The sequence below is a fragment of the Pelodiscus sinensis genome, chromosome 6 (assembly GCF_052426305.1).
Source record: "Pelodiscus sinensis isolate ZL-2025 chromosome 6, ASM5242630v1, whole genome shotgun sequence".
In the NCBI taxonomy this organism is placed as follows: domain Eukaryota; kingdom Metazoa; phylum Chordata; order Testudines; family Trionychidae; genus Pelodiscus; species Pelodiscus sinensis.
The window spans coordinates 105,977,333-105,999,116 of record NC_143057.1 but is presented as its reverse complement, the minus strand read 5'-3'; the positions used below and the strand labels follow the sequence as shown (position 1 = coordinate 105,999,116).

The window sequence follows — 21,784 nt, the reverse complement described above, 5'->3', positions numbered from 1 at the left end:
TGCTAGCTGTGTTCTCTTTTGGTCACTCTACCTCCAAAAAGATGTAGCAGACATGGAAAATATTGATTTCCATGTCTGCTACATTATTATTTATTCACTAGCCAATTAGCCCGTCATAAGACGGGATTTTCAGGTCTCTCCTCCACGTTAGTTTTCTCTCCTGAGCCTCCAGTCTCTCTCTCTCTCTCTCTCTCCTTCTCCTACTGCCTTCCCCCTCTCTCTTTCAACTCTCTTCCACCTCCTGCCTCTCTCTCTCTTTCTCTTCTCCTCCCCCTCCTGCCTCATATTCGGGGGACCGTGGAGCCCAAATGGCCATTTGGGCACCACACTCCCCGTGCTGCATGAGGGGTGTAGAACCCAAACGGTCGCTTGTGCCACTTGCTCCCATGCAGTGGCCTGGCTGAGCAGCGCAGAAATCAGCTGAGTGCCACGGCGGGAGGCGAAGGGGGGCTGGGCGGTGATGTTCACGGCCAGAGGGCAGGGCCTGCAGCCGCTGTCACGCCACATGTTACCACCCTGCCCTCCTTCGTCTACCGCCATGGTGCTCGGCTGACTGCTGCGCCGCTCAGCTGGGCCACCACGGGGGATCAAGCTGCACAAGCGGCCGTTTGGGCCCCGCACTCTCCATGCAGCACAGGCCGCCCAGAGGGAACAGCCAGCATTTCAGGCAACAGCACCTCCCAGAGGGAACAGCCAGCATTTCAGCATTACAGACTCTCAGACATTGGGCTACTATCTATGGGTATGTCTACACTACCCCGCTAGTTCGAACTAGCGGGGTAATGTATGCATACCGCACTTGCTAATGAAGCCCGGGATTTGAATTTCCCGGGCTTCATTAGCATAAGCGGGGAGCCGCCATTTTTAAATCCCCGCTGCTTCGAACCCCGTGCAGCGCGGCTACACGGGGCTCGAACTAGGTAGTTCGGACTAGGTTCCTATTCCGAACTACCGTTACTCCTCGTGAAATGAGGTGTACCGGTAGTTCGGAATAGGCACCCTAGTCCGAACTACCTAGTTCGAGCCCCGTGTAGCCGCGCTGCACGGGGTTCGAAGCAATGGGGATTTAAAAATGGCGGCTCCCCACTTATGCTAATGAAGTCCGGGAAATTCAAATCCCGGGCTTCATTAGCAAGTGCGGTATGCATACATTACCCCGCTAGTTCGAACTAGCGGGGTAGTGTAGACATACCCTATATGATTAGTGTATTAGGAATGTCAGAATAGCTTGTTGACCTAGCTTAAAAATGCTTTAGCTATGCATTTCCATTCTTTAAAAGTGTTTGCATTTACTTTAAGTTTAATCAGAACTCTGTTTCCTGCATTTTAATGGCTATTGTTTTACAATTATGATTTCTTATAAGTATTGATGGGTAGTCTGAACCTTAACTTTAGCTTAACCAAGTTTTCTGGCTGAGCAAATGTTTGTTTGCTATTTTAACGTATTAGTTGTATTGTGGTAGTGATCTATGCTCTTACTTCATGTCCCAGAGAGCTTGCAGTCTAACGTGCTTAAGGAAAACTTTCCTAAAACGCATTGATCACACAGTTGGGGAAAAGAATGCTTTGTAGCTATGTATGTCTAGTAGAAAGCTATATTGCTCAGATAGCTCTTTGAAATCATAGTACAATTATCAAGTGTTTTGTATGAAGAGATAGAATCCTAGAATAATAGGACTGGAAGGGACCTCAAGAGGTCATCGAGTCTAGTCCCCCGCCCTCAAGGCAGGACCAAGCTCTGTCTACACCATCCCGGACAGATGTCTATCTAACCTGTTCTTAAATATCTCCAGAGAGGGAGATTCCACCACCTCCCTTGGCAATTTATTCCAATATTTGACCACCCTGACAGTTAGGAATTTTTTCCTAATGTCCAATCTAAACCTCCCCCGCTGCACTTTAAGCCCATTACTCCTTGTCCTGTCCTCAGAAACCAAGAGGAACAAATTTTCTCCTTCCTCCTTGTGACACCCTTTTAGATATTTGAAAACCGCTATCATGTCCCCCCTTAATCTTCTTGGCTTAGGAAAACAAAGTATGAAACTCTACCTTGTACTAAAATCTGAAGTTCTAAGAGCTCAACTAAACTTTTTGTTGTTTTCAATTAAATCTTTCATTTACATGTGGCTCAGAGCTACCTTATTCTGGCCAGAGCCAGCAGATAAAGATGCTGAAACACAATATGAGGGACTGTTCAACTGATACTTGAATCCTCATGATCAACCCTGTTCAACTTAGTTTTCCAGCCTTTTTTTTCAATGATCTCCAACCTTTTTAAGCACAAGACTGCTTTTTTAATTTAAGTGCAATCCAAGATCTACCTCAAACCCAAATACCTTTGCCCTGCCTCCTTTGTGCCCCTTCTCTGAGGCCCCACCCCTGCTCACTCCATCCTCCCTTTCTTCCCTTCCCTCCCTCCCTGTCACCAGGCTGGGGCAGAGGGTTGGGGTGCAGGCTCCGGTCTTGGATTAAGGGATGTGGAGTGTAAGAGGGGCTCTGTTTAGCTTGGGGAAGGCAGTTTGGGTGCCGGAGGGGATCCTAGGTGCAGGCTCTGGGAGGGTGTTTGGATGCAGGGGTACTCAGGGCTAGGGCAGGGACTTGGGGTGCAGCAGGAGGTTCATGACTGGGGTAGGGGTTTGGGATGTGGGCTCCAGTTGGGCATTGGTTACCTCAGGTGGCTCCTGGTTGGTGGTGCAGTGGGGCTAAGGCAGGCTCACCCCGTTCTCATTTGGCACCACTCCCAAAAGCAGCCAGCAAACACCATTCCAAATCCTGTTGTGCCCCCTCTCTGTTCAGTGGAGGTAGGATTCAGGTTGGGAGAGGGGGCACCTTGACATCGGCCCCCCTCTTCTCCCTCCTCTGCCCTGCACAGAAAGCGGGAGGTTCCTGAGGAGACAGCTTCAAGGCAAAAGGGCAGGAGGTACAGAGCAGTGGGGGGAGGGGCAGCTGAAGTGGTGGTAGTTGATAGCCTCTTGGCCAAACCAGTCAAGATCACATGTCAGAGGTGCCAAGATCTACCAGTAGATGCCGATCTACTGGTTGGTGACCACTGTTCTAGTTCATTTGAAGTCCACCCATTAGTCATTGTAAGACCACCTTCCACTTAATTACCTTCCTTCTGAGAACACTTGAAGTTCTGTATTTGTGAATTTATAGAACGTGTTCAGTAGACTTTTGCATCTTTTTAGTATTGTGTTGCACTTCCTTTCCTAGTGTTTTTCCCACACTTATATGTCCCCAGAATGTGTATCCAGATGATCAGACATCCAGATGACTGGTCAGACTCTGTCTAACTTACTTAATTATCAGTCTATGAGATTTCATTCTAAATTGTATAAAAACGTGATGTATAGAATGCAGGATTTAAGCACAAGAAATGGGTCCATAGTATGTTTAAAACTGTTACCTAAATATATGTTATTTGAGTGGTAAGATTATTTTTAAACTCACTATATATGCTATATTAAACACCAAGAAGGATTAATGCTTTATTTTAACTTCCTTGGTTAATGTTTTAATGCAAGTATTGTTTTGGATCTGTACCAATGAAAGCAGATGTGGATCCAGCAGTCATAGATTAGCACACCTGCCAAGTGCTGAGGATCAAAGAGAGGATCATTGTTTGGGGGAATGGGGACTTTCACTGAAAAGCCTGATTGCCTCCCTTGCATCTGATGTAGATTCTGAGTTGGAGATGAGGGAGGTGAGGCAGAGCTCAGCTGCAGGCACAAGGGAAAAGTAACAGCAAAGGAGTTGCTTATGGGAGTTCCTGGTTTCATTCTTGTCAGCTATTAGCTAAGAACCTGACAGAAATTTAAGAAAGTGAGATTTACATACATTTGTGATCATGAACATTATTTTAAAAAGACATATTTGGGAATGTTTCTTAACAAGAAAGAGTGATTCAGTAGTGTAGCTACCAATCTATTACAAAAATAAAACTTAGACAACTAAGTTTATATTCTGGTGTTATATAGAGTTTACAATGAACTTCTCCTGTTGTTTATAAGATAAAAATCTCTGAAAAGTCATGTGTTGGTTCAATATGCTTCTTTCTAAATAGTCAACTTACAAGTGAAAATCCATGCATCATGACACCATGTGGCTAAATTAAATTAAAACTTTGAGCTCTCAGAGATAGCATTTGCAAATATGTGCTACCTATATGTCTCAGAGATGAATATAGCTTTTATTTTCTTCTGAAAACTAACTCCATCTCCGATTTAAAATATTTAGAAGGAAAAACTGTTTAATATAAGATTTCATAATGAAACAGTTTCCAGGTACACTATTTCTGATTAATACATATAGCGTGTGTAACAACACATATTGGCCATGATTTTTTAAAATATTGCTCTATATGGACTCTTTTTTTTAAGGAACAGCAAGATGAGTTGTTCCTTAAGGTAAATATTAACTTTGGATTTTCTTCTGTCGGTATGTGCTTAAGTAAATAAACTTGCCAATATTTATTGGCATTAATGGATGTTAAATAGCTATGTGACCTGTTTTTAAAATCCCATTTAAAATCAAGATTGGATGTTTTTCTAAAAATGGCCTCTAGTTCAAACAGATATTAACTTAGGGAAGTTTTACAGTGTGTTACACAGGAGGTCAAACTAGATGATCATGGTTTCCTTCTTGCCTTATAATCTGTGAATTTATGGAGGTCATGTGGCTTCCTGGAAGGATTGCATTATAACAGCCATAGTTTATTCATGAATAGAGAAACTAATATAATTAAACACAATGTCAAGTGGGAAGGTCTGGTAGAAGTTAAAATCTGGAGAACCATGTCATCCTGAGAGACATACAATATGATGTAAGTACAGAATGCAGAATAATAATTTATCTCCCAGTTCCAGGTTCTGTCATTTAGTTTTTGGTCCGTAGGGGTAGTGATGAGCAGCTCTTATCTGTAGGTAGTTCCAGCTTGGTGTGCATAAGCCACTTCTTCCTGGGTGAATTCTGTGCTACTGCTCACAGGCATAATTGAGCCATGCATATTTTAAATGTTTTGCACAGAACAAAGCTGCTGTTGAAAAGTTGCTGCAGTTCTGCATTTTACCCACCAGAGGCTACAGTGATGCTAGAACACAACAGCCGCCTCCAGCAGAAAATAGCCTCTGCAGTTCCTCTTTTTGCCCATTGAGAGTGTGTTGTGGCAGAACATAGTAGTGACTCCCAGACAGCTAGGGAGGAAAAAGAGCTTGCCTTCTTCACAGTGTCTGTCAGGCCAAGTCAGGAAACAGGGGCTATAGAGGAGACAGACAGCATGTGGTGCTGGAGGATTAGACAGCGGCACTTAAGGTCTAGTGGAAGAAGACAGACTAGGGGTTGAATGGGAGTGAAGATGCAGGGCCACATGGGCAGGGGCAAGGGACAGGATGCAGAGCTTCAGGGGTAAGGTGGTGGTTGCCGGGGCACAGAAATGTATGGAGGGGTACAGTGCCACTGTGATATGGGGGAGTAGGCGCCTGAGTGGAGGTGGAGGGACACATGTAAAGGGTGTTCAAGGACATGTGATAGTGCACATGGGGACAGGGGAGATGTATCTGACTGAATGGAAGAGGCAAGGGGTCAGCCAAAGTCTGCATGGAAGAAGCTTCTTCACAGTCCCTCCCCAACTTCTAAAAAAACCTGTTCCATACTTTTCCTAGCCACACTCATCAACCCTCTAAGTTCACACCCAGGCTCCTTTCCAGCAATTATTTTCCTCTCCCTCAGCTCCTCCATTACCCCTGATTCCCCCAGCCTTTGAGCTGTTTCTGGGAGAAGGGGAGATCTATTAGCTCTATTAGATCTATTAGACTCTGTTGTGTTTTAAATAAATTATTACTGCAGAAGTATATGGCTGTGACCTTGCCCTCTTTGAAGTGATGTACATGATAAGGATGCAACAGCATCAAAGCCCTTGAATAGCTAAAGAGAAAATGGACCTTCACTGAGTGATTATGATGCGCGCTGTGCCTGGATACTCACAGCACTTTCCTTCCATTTGTCACACATGTAAGAGTTAGAAAATATCTAGGCAGTGTTAAAGATATGTTTTTGTTTTCATACATTCAATATTATGATGTTCTTTTATGTTAACCTTATTATGTAAATAGCTTTCCTGGGTATGTTAAATAATTTTCTCTCATTCTGTAAACTTTGCTGTTAGTACAGAAAAACCAGTCTTTTCCAGTGATCTTTGTGATGATTCAGTGATCATTCTTGCTTCTGTGCATTCAGCATGAAACTTGTGGGAAGTGGTCACAGCTCAAAATTGTTGAACTTTTTAGGGGAGCCATATGTCACACTCATGTTGTGATTTAGACTGGGGCGCACATTTTTAGGTCAGTTGATCTCCTAGCTCTTGTCAGTAGTGGAGCTCTCTGGAGATTATTACATGGTTCACTTTCCAATTTATGGTGGAACTCTTGCTTCACGGTATCTCCATCATATACCTATACTTTCTAACGTCTTCCTAATCAGCATTTTCTCCTGTCCAGTCAGCATGTTGGTTATGCCTTGACTAAATGCTGTTTGCAAATCTTGGCTCAACAGAAATAAAGACATTATATTGGTAGCTCTGTTAACTCTGACAACTTTGGGTCCAAACCCTAGTAGGAGAGGCAGGGGCTGATCCCATCATGCTGCTAAAAGTCTGGCCACAAATAATTACAAGGATCCGGGCACTTGTTTGAACTCCCATACTGGGATCCTTGTGCTGCTTATTGTCATGAAAGAAGATAGAATTGGAGGCTTTGTGTTTTTCAGCAAGTACTGGTATATAAAATCATCCCTGCTTCTCAGGAGAAATGTGCCATAAGGACTAACAACTTTAAGTGGAGGGGAAAAAAACTGTGCTATGGTATGCTCAGGCCTAATGTGAACTCTACTGAATGTCCATTTAAAAACTTGACTGCCTTCTTTATTTGTTTGAGGTTAAATTTAAAAACTTATTCTGTACGGTTTCATCTCTGTTATTTTAGACTGTCATGAATTAGTTAAATATAGACCAGTGTTGCTCCAGCCTAATAGGAACTGATGTATTTAAAAAGCGTTATTAAATAAACCCTGGTATGGGGGGATAATAATACAGTATTTTTTTAGGTGGCAGCGACTACAGCTTCAACTGTGAGTTTGGGGCATCTCACTGTTTGAGCTACATTAATAATACATTTTCATTGATAAGGTTATGGATGCATCCTAAATTTACTCAAAAGAATTCTGTCTTAATGACCAAGTCATTCTAATAACATTTCTCCCTCATTTCTTAATGCCCATCCCAACAGGGATCTCGCCACAAATTGAATATGAAAATTGCATTGGACATTTATCTGGAGCTGATCAAGGCCCTGCAAAAATCTTTCTAGTCTTGTCTTTCTTTTCACACCAGTACAGATTTTGCTGTTGGCAAGAGAACTATGTCTAGACTGTCTGATTGCATATGTTACAGCCTGGCGGGTGTGGAGCTTAAAGATCATGTCAAAGCTCATTCCATTAGGGACAGTGCAGCCTTGGATACTAACCTCATATCTATTCCTATTCAAGAAATTTGCAAAACAACCAAACATTATTCTTTGAACACATTAACAGAGCACCAGTGCTTTAGTTTTAGAATATTTTAGACAATAATTATTGTGTTTCATGTTACAGAAGTAAACACTTTGGTAGTGCTGGAATGTTTACTATTAGAAAACTCAAATAAACAGACATTCCCAAGATAAGGGATTCAAAATCCTTGCTTCTCCCTTCTGTTCCCCCTCCCACTCTGCCTTCCCAACCAACAGATTTATTCTTCGTCAAAATATTTATATCCTTTCAACAAGCGTTCATGTTAAAGAGGTATCTTAGTACTTCCCATATTTTATTTACACATTTACACACACACACTGCTGTCTTCATTCACCTAACCTGCCCCCCATCAGAATTCAATGAAATTCTATCATTTGTTATCTAGACTTAGTCTTGTACTTTAAAATTGACTTTTATTTGCAAGTTCCTCTTCTCACCTTTGTAAGGCACTGACCTGGAATGCAGAGAGGTCAGCTAGTTGCCTGAGTGAAACTTGTGTAATATGGAGGCATCTGTTGGTGCCTCAGAGACTAAAAATTGTAGACTGAGTGAATTTCTTCCTCATCTCATGCTGGAAATATGGCCCCCAGAGTATTCATCCATAGGTATGCACATGTCTCTACACACAAGAATTACAGGTAACTAATCTCTTTTAACATGTAGTTTATATGGTGTAACAACTACTAAAAGGGAATAAATAGCATCATTTTGATTGACCTACTGATTCATACCACATTTATCAAAGACACGTGGCAGCTACTATAAATGATGTGGCGGAGTGGCACTGTATGTGAAAGATAATGTAGAATCAAATGAAATAAAAATCTTAAATGAATCAACATGTTCAATAGAATCATTATGGATAGTAATTCCATGTTCCAATAATAAGAATTTAGCAATGGGGATATATTATCAACCACCTGACCAGGACAGAGATATTGACATTGAAATGCTGAGGGAGATTAGAGAGGCTACCAAAATTAAAAAATCTATAATAATGGGGGATTTTAATTATCCCCATATTGACTGGGTACATGTCACCTCAGGAAGAGAAGCAGAGAGAAAATTTCTCAATGGCTTAAATGATTGCTTCTTGGAGCAGCTGGTACAGGAACCCACAAGGGGAGAGGCAATTCTCGATTTAGTCCTGAGTGGAGTTCAGGATCAGGTCCAAGAGATAACAATTACAGGACCACTTTGTAATAGTGACCATAATATAATAACATTTAACATTCCTGTGGTGGGAAGAACACCTCCGCAGTCCAGCACTCTGGCATTTAATTTCAAAAAGGGGAATTACACAAAAATGAGGAGGTTAGTTAAACAGAAATTAAAAGGCACAGTGACTAGAGCCAAATCCCTGCAAGCTGCATGGACATTTTTTAAAGACACCATAATAGAGGCCCAACTTAAATGTATACCCCAAATTAAAAAACATAGTAAGAGACCTAAAAAAGAGTCATCGTGGCTTAACCACCATATAAAAGATGTAGTGAGGGGCAAAAGGGCATCTTTCAAGAAGTGGAAGTCAAATCTTAGTGAGATAAATAGAAAGGAATATAAACACTGTCAAATCAAGTGTAAAAACGTCATAAGAAAAGTAAAACAAGATTTTGAGGACCGGCTAGCCAAAAGCTCAAAAAGAAATAACAAAATGTTTTTAAGTACATTAGAAGCAGGAAGCCTGCTAAAAAACCAGTGGGGCCCCTAGATGATCAAGATATAAAAGGAGCAATCAAGGATGATAAAACCATTTCAGAGAAACTAAATGATTTCTTTGCTTCAGTCTTCATGGCTGAGGATGTTAGGGAGATTCCCAAATCTGCACTGTCCTTTGTGGGTGATGAATCTGAGGAGCTGTCCTGGATTGAAGTGCCATTAGAGGAGGTTTTGGAACAAATAGAAAAACTTTGTTAACAAATCACCGGGACCGGATGGCATTCGTCCAAGGGTTCTAAAAGAACTCAAATGGGAAATTTCTGAACTATTATCTGTAGTTTGTAACCTATTCTTTAAATCAGCTTCTGTACCTAATGACTGGAAGATAGCTAACGTGACACCAATATTTAAAAAGGGCTCTAGAGGTGATCCTGGCAATTACAGACCAGTAAGTCTAACTTAAGTAGCGGGCAAATTAGTCGAAACAATAGTAAAGAATAAAATTGTCAGGCATGTAGAAGAACATAATTTGTTGGACAAAAGTCAACATGGTTTCTCTAAAGGGAAATCATGTCTTACTAATCTATTAGAGTTCTTTGAAGGGGTTAACAAACATGCAGACAAGGGGGATCCAGTAGATACAGTATACTTAGATTTTCAGAAAGCCTTTGACAAGGTCCTCACCAAAGGCTCTTGTGTAAATTACATTGTCATGGGATAAGAGGGAAGGTCCTTTCATGGGTTGAGAACTGGTTAAAAGACAGGAAACAAAGGGTAGAAATAAATGGTAAATTTTCAGAATGCAGAGCGGTATCTAGTGGTGTCCCCTAAGGGTCAGTTCTGGAACCAATTCTGTTCAACTTATTCATAAATGATCTGGAGAAAGGGGTAAGCAGTGAGGTGGTAAAGATTGCAGATGAAACCAAACTGTTTAGGATAGTCAAGACTGAAGCAGACTGTGAGGGACTCCAAGAAGATCTCACCAAAATGAGTGATTGGGCAACAAAATGTGGATAAGTGTAAAGTAATGCACATCGGGAAAAATAACCTCAACTATACGTGCAGTATGATGGGGGCTAATTTGGCTACAACAAATTAGGAAAGAGATCTTGGAGTTACCATGGACAGTTCTCTGAAAACTTCCACACAGCGTGCAGCGGCAGTCAAAAAGGCAAATAGGATGCTAGGAATTATTAAGAAAGGGATAGAAAATAAGACCCAGAATATCTTACTGCCCTTGTATGAAACTATGGTACGCCCACATCTTGAATACTGTGTACAGATGTGGTCTCCTCACCTCAAAAAAGATATTTTGGCCTTGGAAAGGGTTCAGAAAAGGGCAACTAAAATGATTAGGGGTTTGGAATTGGTCCCATATGAGGAGAGGTTAAAGCGACTGGGACTTTTCAGTTTAGAAAAGAGGATACTGAGGGGGGATATGATAGAGGTATATAAAATCATGAGTGGTGTGGAGAGGGCCGATAAAGAAAAGTTATTTATTAGTTCCCTAAATAGAAGAACTAGAGAACACCAAATGAAATTAATGGGTAGCAGGTTTAAAACTAATACAAGAAAGTTCTTCTTCACACAGCGTGTAGTCAACCTGTAGAACTCCTTGCCAGAGGAGGCTGTGAAGGCTAGGACTATAATACAGTTTAAAGAGAAGCTAGATATCATACTGGGCTAGATGGACCTTTGGTCTGACCCAGTACGGCCATTCTTATGTTCTTACATTCTTATGAAATGTGACCATCCGAAATTGGTCAGTTCACTGGTGTAGAAAATGGGCTGGATGTTGTGCCTACTTTGTCTACCTTTCTTTGCTCCCTGTCGAGTAACTGATGCCTGCACTCTATGCTTGGCAACTATGGGCTCGTCTAGACTACGCTAGAGTGTCGAATGAGTAAATTCTGTGGAAATTTGCAAATCATCTTCTAATCTCACTTTTGAAAGCAGAAAGTTTAGGCTTTGTTTGGTGAAACTTCCGCCCCCCCTCCCCTTGTCAAAAAGCTGCTCTTCCTCAAAAAATGAGGTGTATGTGGCATTTCAACAAAGGGAGGGGGGATTCGCTGAAAAACTCGCACCTAAACTACTTTCACTTTCGAAAGCTCTGCTTTCGAAAAGTGATAGAAATGTAGCCGTGTTAGTCTGGTGTAGCTGAAACAAAATACAGGACTATGTAGCACTTTAAAGACTAACAAGATGGTTTATTAGATGATGAGCTTTCGTGGGCCAGACCCACTTCCTCAGATCAAATAGTGGAAGAAAATAGTCACAGCCATATATACCAAAGGATACAATTTAAAAAAATGAACACATATGAAAAGGACAAATCACATTTCAGAACAGAAGGGAGTGTCCGTCTGCTATGTACATGGGACAAACATCTCAGACACTTTGCCAAAGAATCAATGTCCACAAAACAGACATTAGACAGTATCACAAAGAAAAAACAGATGCTTGCCATTTCAACCAGAAAGGACACTGTCTCAATGACCTACTCACCTGCATCCTACTTCAGAAGACATTCAAATCTGCACTTGAAAGGGAATCCTCTGAACTGGCATTCATGCTAAAATTTGACACTCTCCGCGGGGGGTTGAACAAAGACCCCAGCTATCTTACCCATTACAAAGATAGCTTCCCCAATTATCACCTCTAATACTATTAACTCACAGACATCTACCCTTCCCCACCTCTAATATCATTAACTCACAGGCATCCCCCTTCTGTTCTGAAATTTGATTTGTCCTTTTCATAGGTGTTAATTTTTTTTAATTGTATCCTTTGGTATATATGGCTGTGACTATTTTCTTCCACTATTTGATCTAAGGAAGTGGGTCTGGCCCATGAAAGCTCATCATCTAATAAACCATCTTGTTAGTCTTTAAAGTGCTACATAGTCCTGTATTTTGTTTCTGCTTTCGAAAGTGAGATTGGAATTCCTTGGAATTTGCATATACTCTTTTGACACTAGCGTAGTCTAGATGAGCCTTATATGTCTGTGAAAGAAAAGGGAAGAGGGCCTAGTGCTCTCTCTTCCTCCTTTGAACTCATATAGAATGAGTTGTAATCTGGCTCTATATATCTTAGGTAACTTTTGAACCGTTCCTTTCATTTTAACCTTTGTGATTTAGCTTCTGAAAATTCAGTAAAAATTAAGTTTATAACCCACCCTCCTCCCCCCACAGAAATCCCTGTAGCCCCAAAACCCCATAAGTACAGGAAGGATTAGTGTTTAAGGTGTTTCTGTTTTTCTAGAAACTGCTAAAAGTCATAAAGTGGATGTTGGGAGGATTCTGTCACTGACGAAATGTCCATGAGAGTCTCATTGAAGCATACAATAAGGAACGCTACATGTGATATTTCTCATCATTGAACTTTAAGCCCACAACCATTTTTTCATGTAGCATTCCCTCCCCTTTAACCATGCTGGGATTTTTTTCTGCTTTTCTTTTATTGATTTATTTAGCTTTTGGATGCTGGACAAAAATAAAGTTCCTACAAATACGTAATTCTTTACTCTTATGTGCTAACTTTTGTTTGTTTCATAGGAGATGATACATTAAAAACATGGGATATCAGACAATTTAAGAAACCTCTAAACTCAGTTGAAGGTCTGTCCAGCTTCTTCCCAATGTAAGTACTTTATTCATTTATTCCAGCAAATAGAAGGGGCTGCAGAAACAGCCAAGGAGGGACTGCTGTAGTGGAAGGTAGGAGGGAAAAATGGGTCGCTGCTCCTTTGTGTCCCCCCACCTTTCAGTTTTCTTTTCATGTGTTTTATTGCCTCCTAACTAAATCCAGCCACCTCCAAAACTATGGGAATTGTGCAGGTAATGTGATTGCTGTCATCACATAGTTCACTCTGTATGAGTGTTTTGCTTCCTTCCCCAAAAAGGGCTGGATTAACTCTTCTGGGGGCCTGGGACCAGTAGATTTTGTAGAGCCCCCTAGACTCTGGGATGGAACGAAAAATGAGGGATTCATTATGTAGGAGGAGTCTGCCAAGGGGTGGGGTGGAGGTCTGTTTGGGAGGTAGGGTTTAGGAGCAGACTGGGGGAGTAGGGTCTGGAAGGGAGGTAAGGTACAGTAGTGGGGTGGGGATGCAGCATCTAGGGGAGTGTGGAGGGGGTAGGGAATTGGGGTACTTACCTGGTGTAGCTCCCGATGGGGAGCTGGTAGCTCTGCACTACCTTTCACCTGCAGACACTGCTGCCATCACTCCCATTGGCTGTGATTCCCTACATGCAAATGCCTCAAGCAATGATGCACACAGTTCCAGGCCGTGGGGGCAGAGAGGGAATGGCAGCATGCGTAGCTGCAGCCCAGGGTCCCTGGGGAAGGGAGGCCTGTAGGCTCAGTCAGTTACAACTCTCAAGGAAGAGTTTTATAATTTTCAAATGAAAGCTAGGAAATAAGCCAAAAACAGGCTCAGTTTTGGACTTGGACTTCTTTCCTTGTTTCTAGCATTGAACAAAAGGAAGGAGTATGATATAAAACAGTTTTGTACATCTATTGTAAGTGACCAGGGTGTAGGTCATCTGGCCTGGAAGGTATGACTGAGTGGAGGCCTACCCATCAGGGATGGGAGTCACCTGACAGGGTTTGGAATAAATGCATGGCCAGAGACCATTAACAAAAGTCAGGGTCAAAGTCAGGCCAGGTTTGGACACCGGAAATTGGAAGTAGTATCAAATTAGAATCAAGAAGCAGGGTCAGTGTCGCACTGAAGTCGATGAAGTTGAAGGGAATACCAAGCTAGAATCAAAAAGTAGGAATCAAGGTCGAAGTCAAGCTGGAGTCAGAGACTGGAGAACAGAGGATGAGACAAAGTCTGGCTTTGCTGCAAACCAAAGTCTATGTGGCTGCCCAGACAACTTCCTGAGGTAATCTCTGAGTTAAGTAGGGTCACTGGCTTGACCCATCAGAGGGCTGCATGGAACTTTCACTCTACATCTCTTAGATGGAGCTTCATGTGGTGCCTAATCTCTACAGGGCTCCCTGATTGTGCCTCTGTATGGCCTTCTGGTGGTAGTGTGTGAATGTCAACTGTTCCAGGCTCTGCTGAGCTGGATTTTAGTTCCTAGGTTTTTCAATTGCTGTTAGGGATGCAAAATCTCTATTAATCAGTTAACTGCAAGTGGCTGGCCACTGGCTCCCAGACCCTGGCTCCTGGCCCTGCATGGGGGCCTAGTGGGGCTGGAGCAGCACTCTGCCTATGGCAGCAACAGACGGGGAGCTACTCTCAGGGAACCAGTTTTGTAAGCATCACCCTTACCCATTTGCATCCCTAATTGCATTTGGAATTCATGTGGTAGATATTTCCAAACAGATTTCTGACTCCTTTATTTATTCATTAATTTGGAAACTGCTGATGGTTTGCTTTCTGTGCTGAAATTTTGACAAGACTTCTGTTAGAAATGCCAAATTTGGATGTTTTGTACACAGATTTACTTGTATGTATGATTTTAGTTGTCAGATGTAGTAAAGCCTTTGGCAATAGGTTTTAAAAACCTTCTGTATTAACTTTAACAGATAAAAGGGATTGCTTTGAAGATTTGTTTAACTGTATTTGAAATGATGTTCCCATAAACATCATACAGATATGCTCATTGTGATGATGATTTATTTGATCAATAGGACAGATTGCTGTTTCAGTCCAGATGATAAGCTAGTTGTCACGGGGACCTCTGTTAAGAAAGGCGGTGGCAATGGAAAGCTTATTTTTTTTGAACGGGAGACATTCCAGAAGATGTATGAAATAGAAGTCACAGATGCTGTATGTATTTTATTTTTCTTATATGATAAATTCAAAATGTAAATTATATCAAGTGATCTTATTTTTTGCATTTCATGCATGAAAAATAATGTAGCACATCTCCCTTTTATGTGCCTATAATTCCCATTAACATTCACATAACCTTAATCCCATTTTTGAAGGCATTCCTGAATGAAGATGATGTAAAATTCTCTGGAAAAAACCATCCTTTATTTATTCATTTAAATGTTGGATGTCTTTGAAACGGAAGGAAAGTGTCTACTTTGATAGCCACGCCTCTACTAAATGTGCTTCCGAAGGAACTTATTTCATACACTCTCCAGATTTGAAACCATGAAGAAGTTCTAAAATTCTGACACGTGTCTGTGCCATTGAATCTACCAGTTTTCATGTTAAAAGATTTAGCTCTTTTGGGGAGGGGAACTCGTATTTGACCCCAATAGTTGGAGGTATCAGTGCTATGAGTAACTGTAGAACCCCTCACACTCTTCTGTTAAAATGTAAGTCACCAATCTGACACCCTTGAACAAGTAATACCCTTTGTTAGCGGAAATATGCAGTCCTAAGATGCTTGAACCTGTAATACAAGACGGTATGACTTGAACAGCCCAACTATTTCTTAATACAATAGTGGAGACTATGTCATATAAAGCAATTGCCGGCAAGAAGGTAGTGTGATGGAGTGCAGTCATAGAAAACCCTTTGGGAGTGTGTCCCGGACTGTTGACAAAGCCACTGACACTCACCTCTTTGCTTTCTGGGGCTTCTCACCACCCTGTCCTGCTGGGCTAGCTCACCTGGTCTCCCCCAGCCAAGGCACAGAGCTGAGCTTACCGTCCCTCTGAGGAGCAATATGGGCACTGAAACACTTCAGGTCTGAGGAAAATGCAGATTTGGAGCCAGCTTCCAGGGAAACAACTCCCCAAATGGGATCAGAACCCCAAATGAATTATTAGATAAGCCCCCTTTAACAATGAAAAGTGGATGTACACACTTATTACTCCCCCCAGGAAACAATTATTTAACCAGGCTTGATGGTAAATACAAGTGATTTTATTAAGTACAAGAAGTAGGATTTAAGAGGTTGAAAGCGAAAACAGGCAGAGCAAAGTGAATTACAAATTTTAAATAACGAACGCAAACCTAATTTTTAGACATACTAAAGTTTATTACAAACTCACCCTAAAACTGTTCTTATTCCAGCTAAGCCTCCAGCTAAGTTCCCTGGCATCTCTGGTTCATGCCCTTGGGAGTGCCATGCCAGCCAAAGACAAAGAACTGAAAAACTTTGCATCTTAAATAGCCTCCCTTTCAGGTGGGAATTCTCAGTGTTACATTCTCTGCTTTCATGGAAAATTACCTGGTCAGCCTCTGGCAGTCACATGACTTCCTAAGACCAACCACTGCTAAGACTTAAAGGACAAACAGGGCTGTTTATAGGTGATCACTCAGACATTGAAGGAAACATCCTTGATGGCTTTGATTTGCACATTGAAAACCATAAACCATTCCGTACTCCATATATCTAACTTTATGCACAAGAACAATACAGGCACCAAAATAAGATCTACAGATCCAGCAGACTGAGATATTAAAATTAATAGGTTACATGAGGTATTTTGTCCAAAGAATCTTTGAGATGTACATAGTTGTGTCCATAAGTCAATTTCATAAAGCATGGTGGGGCGGGGGATAAAACTGCCACATGTAGATTGTAGAAGTCAGGGAGAGGAGCAGAGATGTGGATGTCTGTGCATCAAATATGAAGCATCCACTATAGCTGATGAGGCAGAATATCAGGTGGCCAATTAAATGTCTTACTGGGCTTACTAAGTCAGCTCATTGATTCCCCTTTTATGACATGAGAACCTCCTATTGACCCACCTGTTGAAACGTATCAGTCTTCACTGAGGGTATGTCTACACTACCACCCTAGGAAGCCTAGTCCGAACTACCTAGTCCGTGCCGCGTGTAGCCGCGCGGCACGGAGTCCGCACTAACGGACATTTAAAAATGGCGGCGCCAGGCTTTATGCAAATGAAGCCCGGGAAATTCAAATCCCAGGCTTCATTTGCAACTCCGGTTGCCTACATACCACCCTAGTTCGAACTAGGATGGTAGTGTAGACATACCTTGAGGCAGCAGCATGAAGTAATGGGGGCTCCTTGGGAGAGGCGTCGGAGTGCACTGGCTGCCAGCCCCACTAGACTATAGAATAGACTAGTAACCAATAAGAATTCATGAGGTTAATCAACTATTAAATTAACCATTATTTAACATCCCTACACAGGAGTGAGAGCTGGGAACTGGTCATAATGGCTGCATCTCCTCCTGGCAGGTGGAGAGAGGCTCATTTTATAATTGCAGTCAGAAGAGATTTGTAGAGACTCATCTTGAGTGGTAATCCAGTCAGTATGATGTCTTTTATAGTAGAGTAATTCCTCATCTATTAATCTGTTTCTCTGAAAATGTCGTTTAATTGTATTTCTACTCACCCATCCAAGTTCTCTGAGTTAGGAAGGGAAATAGCTTTTTTAATTACTGACTTTTGTTTTGGTTGATAGTCTTGTCCTAACATAACAGTTCTTTAGAATTACTGGAAATGTCCAAATGCTTGCAATTTGGGGAATGATCTACTTCTCACTTGTCGAGGCGCTGAAGCAAGATGTCTTTCTAGACGGTACTGGGGCACTGACAGCTGTTTTCAGAATTGAGAGGGGGGTGAACTACTGTTGCCTCAGAGGACCAAATACGTGAGAAGTGTCGAGAGGATTTTAGCCCATCTCTTCTAAGGAGCTGAGACCCGAGAGTATCTAAAAAGTCCTTTTTAAAAACCGTAATAAGAGACTTTTGTCCATAACCTTTAGTACTTCTACTTTTCCTAATTTGTACCTTTAAAATTTAAGATTGATAATCAGTGGATGAAATGGAGCAGCAATGGAATTACTAAATGAAGAATTAAGATTTACAAAAACTAGTCTCATGACATAATTTTCTATTGGCCAGTACTAATAATACTTCTGAAATTGGTCTGTCTAGAATCCAACTTCATTGCACATCTAAGAAAAACACTGTTCAACATATTAGCATTCATCTAAAAAGAAAAGGATAATTTATTTAAAAAGCTGTAATAAAATAAAATTAACCTGTTTTCTCAGTGCATTTCAGTTTCTTGCACAATTCAGCTTTTTCATTAGTATTTTCTTTTTCTTGTTTTTCTCAAATTGCAATGTAAGGTAAAGTGTAAACAAATCGAGGAAAGTTGAAAAATGAATGGATTTTAAGGGCAAACAGAGTTTTTGCAGTTTACAAATTGTTCATACTGTTTGCTGGAAAGATCACTGACTTACAAAGAGATTAATATCTTGTATGTGGTTTACAAAAAGATTCTTTCAGCAGTTTGGTACAAATTATTTATGTGCTTGCTTCTAAAAGATTTCATGGGGTTTTTTTTCTCTATGGTCACTTAAAATGTAAATAGAACACTTATTGTAATTGAAGATGGACATGTTCTTAGAGTGATTAAACATGTCCATTTCACTTTAGGCACAGTTGTCATAGAGATTTCCCTTAGCGGTTTCCATCAGGGGCCACACAGGTGCCCTCTGCTTCCACACACACCATACTCAGGCATAAATGGCTGAGCTGCCCCAACCTTCCTCAATTCCTTCCTCCCATCTATAGTGGTTGGTGGAACTCCATGTCTTTGTTTCTGCAAGTCTTTAAGCAAATCCTGCAAATAGTAGCCTTTGTTAGTTCATAAATATGTTTTAAAAATGTGTTGTTTTGTGTGGTTCCAGCCCTCGATGTGGTGCATCCCTCTTACACAGTATTCCTTTCAGACAAAGTTATGCTTAGGTTACATCCAAAAATAACCTTCCTGTTTCACATGAATCAATTGAATAGTAATAGAGATGTAGCCGTGTTAGTCTGATCTTGCTAAAACAAAAGGAAAAATTATGTATCATTTTAAAGACTAACAAGATGGTTTAATAGGTGATGAGCTTTCGTGGGCCAGACCTCAGATCATATTCTGGAAGAGAATTGGCATGAACATATATACCAAAGGAATACAATGAAAAAAGTGAAGACATTATTAAACTAACAAATCAGATTTAGTACAAAAGGTGGGGTGAGGGAGAGGGAGGATGGGAGGGAATAGCTATTTGAGTCAATGAATGGCTAATCAAGGGTGATAAGTGGGGAAGCTATCTTTGTAATGGTTAAGGTAATTAGCATCTTTGTTAAGACCCATTCGTAAAGTGTCAAATTTAAGCATGAATGAAAGTTCTGAAGTTTCCCTCTGTAATCTGGTGTTAAAGTCTCTTTGAAGTAAGCTGCGTGTAGTAAGGTCATTAAGAGTATGTCAAGGTAGGTTGAAATGAAAAGCAACTGGTTTTTCCTTATGAAGATGTCTGATGTCTGATTTGTGGGCATTAATTCTTTGGCGAAGTGTCTGAGAAGTCTGTCCAATATACATAGCAGAAGGACACTGTTGGCACATGATGGCATAAATTATATTTCTGGATCAACAGGAATATGTGTTCTTGATCATATAACTGACATGGTTAGGTCTAGTGATGGTGTCACCAGAGTAAATATGTGGACAAAGTTAGCAATGGGGTTTGTTGCAAGGGAAAGTTCCAGGGTTGGTATTAATGTGGTATGTCCTGTGGTTGTTGGTAAGAATCTCCCACACTTTTAAGAACACTATGCAATCACGGGGCCTCTGCCTCTGAGGCCATCTTTGGATCCACATCCATAACTTTGGATCTGACATCCATAACTGACCAGACACTGAAGTCTCCACCCTTTGGAAAACTGGTGAAGTTCGAATAGTGTCTGAACCCACTTTTAGTTGGAACTACTTGTGAGTCATCAATGGTAGAATGGACATGTGTAATCATTTGAAAAAGAAAAAAATGGTTACTAACTTTTTTGTAACTGCTGTTCTTCAAGATGTGTTGCACATGTTCATTCCATGATCCACCCACCTTTTCCTCTCTATTAAACTCTGTATGCTAGGAATGAACTGAGGGTAATTGGGGCAGCGTGGCCCTGCAAGCCTGTGTGTAATGCATGAAACAGCAGAGGGCACTCTGTTACCCTGTAGTAGAATGGACACATTTAACACATCTTAGAAAAACAAGTTACAGAAAAGTTAGTAACCATTTTTACTGTTGCTTGAAGCAGTTTGTCTCGTTCTCTCTCTTTCTCTGTACAGGTAGGTAGTTATATAGAAAAAATGTGGTAAAAGAGAGAGTGTCAGTACACAAATATATATTAGTTGGTGAAGAAGGACCACATCTGTTCAACAGGCTCATGCACGTAGTCTTGGTGGCTTGAAGCAGGAGTTAATCCAAATTCTTAAGGAAAACATGCATCACTAGCCATTTATTTCAATAATGAAAAGAAAATAAAGTGATTTATTAAGCACAATTATAAACCAGCTCTGGTGGTAAAGTGTATGTATTGGGAAGAAAAATATAATAACACTACTGTGTAGAAAGTTTAAACTATGCAGATAGTACAGTTTTTATAGCTGTTTTGTTTTGCTTCCATGTTTTTATTGCATTCCAACAATATACATAGATAATTCAGAAATGCTAATGGGCAGTAAACTTAATCTTAAACCTGCTTGGTAAATAGCCAGTGCATTTGGCCTGTAAATGAACCATGTGGGTAATGGGAATAAATTGAATGGGAATGTCTGATTAAAGTAGTGCCTGACATTCCTTTCCATCATACCAACCAAACCTTTTTTTCACCTCTTCTTTTAAGTTTTCATGGGAAAGTGCATTATTGCTTCAAAGCTGCTAGAATGAAACTATTTGGTTTTACTAATGGGTCAGCAGTGTGTTTGCCTCTTTGTTTTGACATATGCATTTTAATGCATCTACAATTTCTTTTAAGAGCTACTCTGCACTACAAGCACTATAGTGGTGCAGATGCATTGTAGTGCATCTGGAGAAGATGCTCTGTGCCAGTGGGAGAGCTATCCCATGCGCATAATAAAACCACTTCTTTGAGAGATGATAGTTGTATTAGCGAGAGAAACGCTCTTGCTGACATAGCACTGTCCACACTGGCACTTGGGTTAAGGTAATTTACATTGCTATGGGGCAAAGGTTTAGAGAACATGACCTATGAAGCCAGGCTTCATGAACTGGGCTTGTTTAGTTTGGAAAAAAGAAGATTAAGGGGGGACATGATAGCGGTTTTCAAATATCTAAAAGGGTGTCACAAGGAGGAAGGAGAAAATTTGTTCCTCTTGGTTTCTGAGGACAGGACAAGGAGTAATGGGCTTAAAGTGCAGCAGGGGAGGTTTAGATTGGACATTAGGAAAAAATTCCTAACTGTCAGGGTAGTCAAATATTGGAAGGGAGGTGGCCAAGGGAGGTGGTGGAATCTCCCTCTCTGGAGATATTTAAGAACAGGTTAGATAGACATCTGTCAGGGATGGTGTAGACGGAGCTTGGTCCTGCCTTGAGGGCGGGGGGCTGGACTCGATGACCTCTTGAGGTCCCTTCCAGTCCTATTATTCTATGATTCTATGATTCTATGGTTTATTCAAACTCCTGAGCATCATAAGTTATGCCAATATAAGCAGTAGAGGTTGAACCTCTCTAGACTGGTACCCTCTGGTTCTTACCAATGCCAAATCAGAGAATTTGCTGGACTATGGTAGGTTAATATTGTCTAGGAACATTACCAACATTTCCCCTGCACTGGGCTCTTAGAAGCAGCTCTGATTTAGGGATAAATTAGAGCTAAATTACA

General features: G+C 41.1%; 1 protein-coding gene across 2 annotated transcripts in view; it reads left to right on the top strand.

Annotated features, from left to right (window-relative positions):
- WDR70 (WD repeat domain 70) overlaps positions 1-21,784 on the top strand; it is a 269,386-nt gene that overhangs the window by 225,098 nt on the left and 22,504 nt on the right. For both annotated transcript variants that reach the window (XM_006139468.5, XM_006139470.5), the window contains exons 12-13: positions 12,777-12,861; positions 14,866-15,004. In XM_006139468.5, the coding sequence (XP_006139530.3) occupies positions 12,777-12,861; positions 14,866-15,004 (224 nt within the window). The remainder of the gene's footprint in view (positions 1-12,776; positions 12,862-14,865; positions 15,005-21,784) is intronic.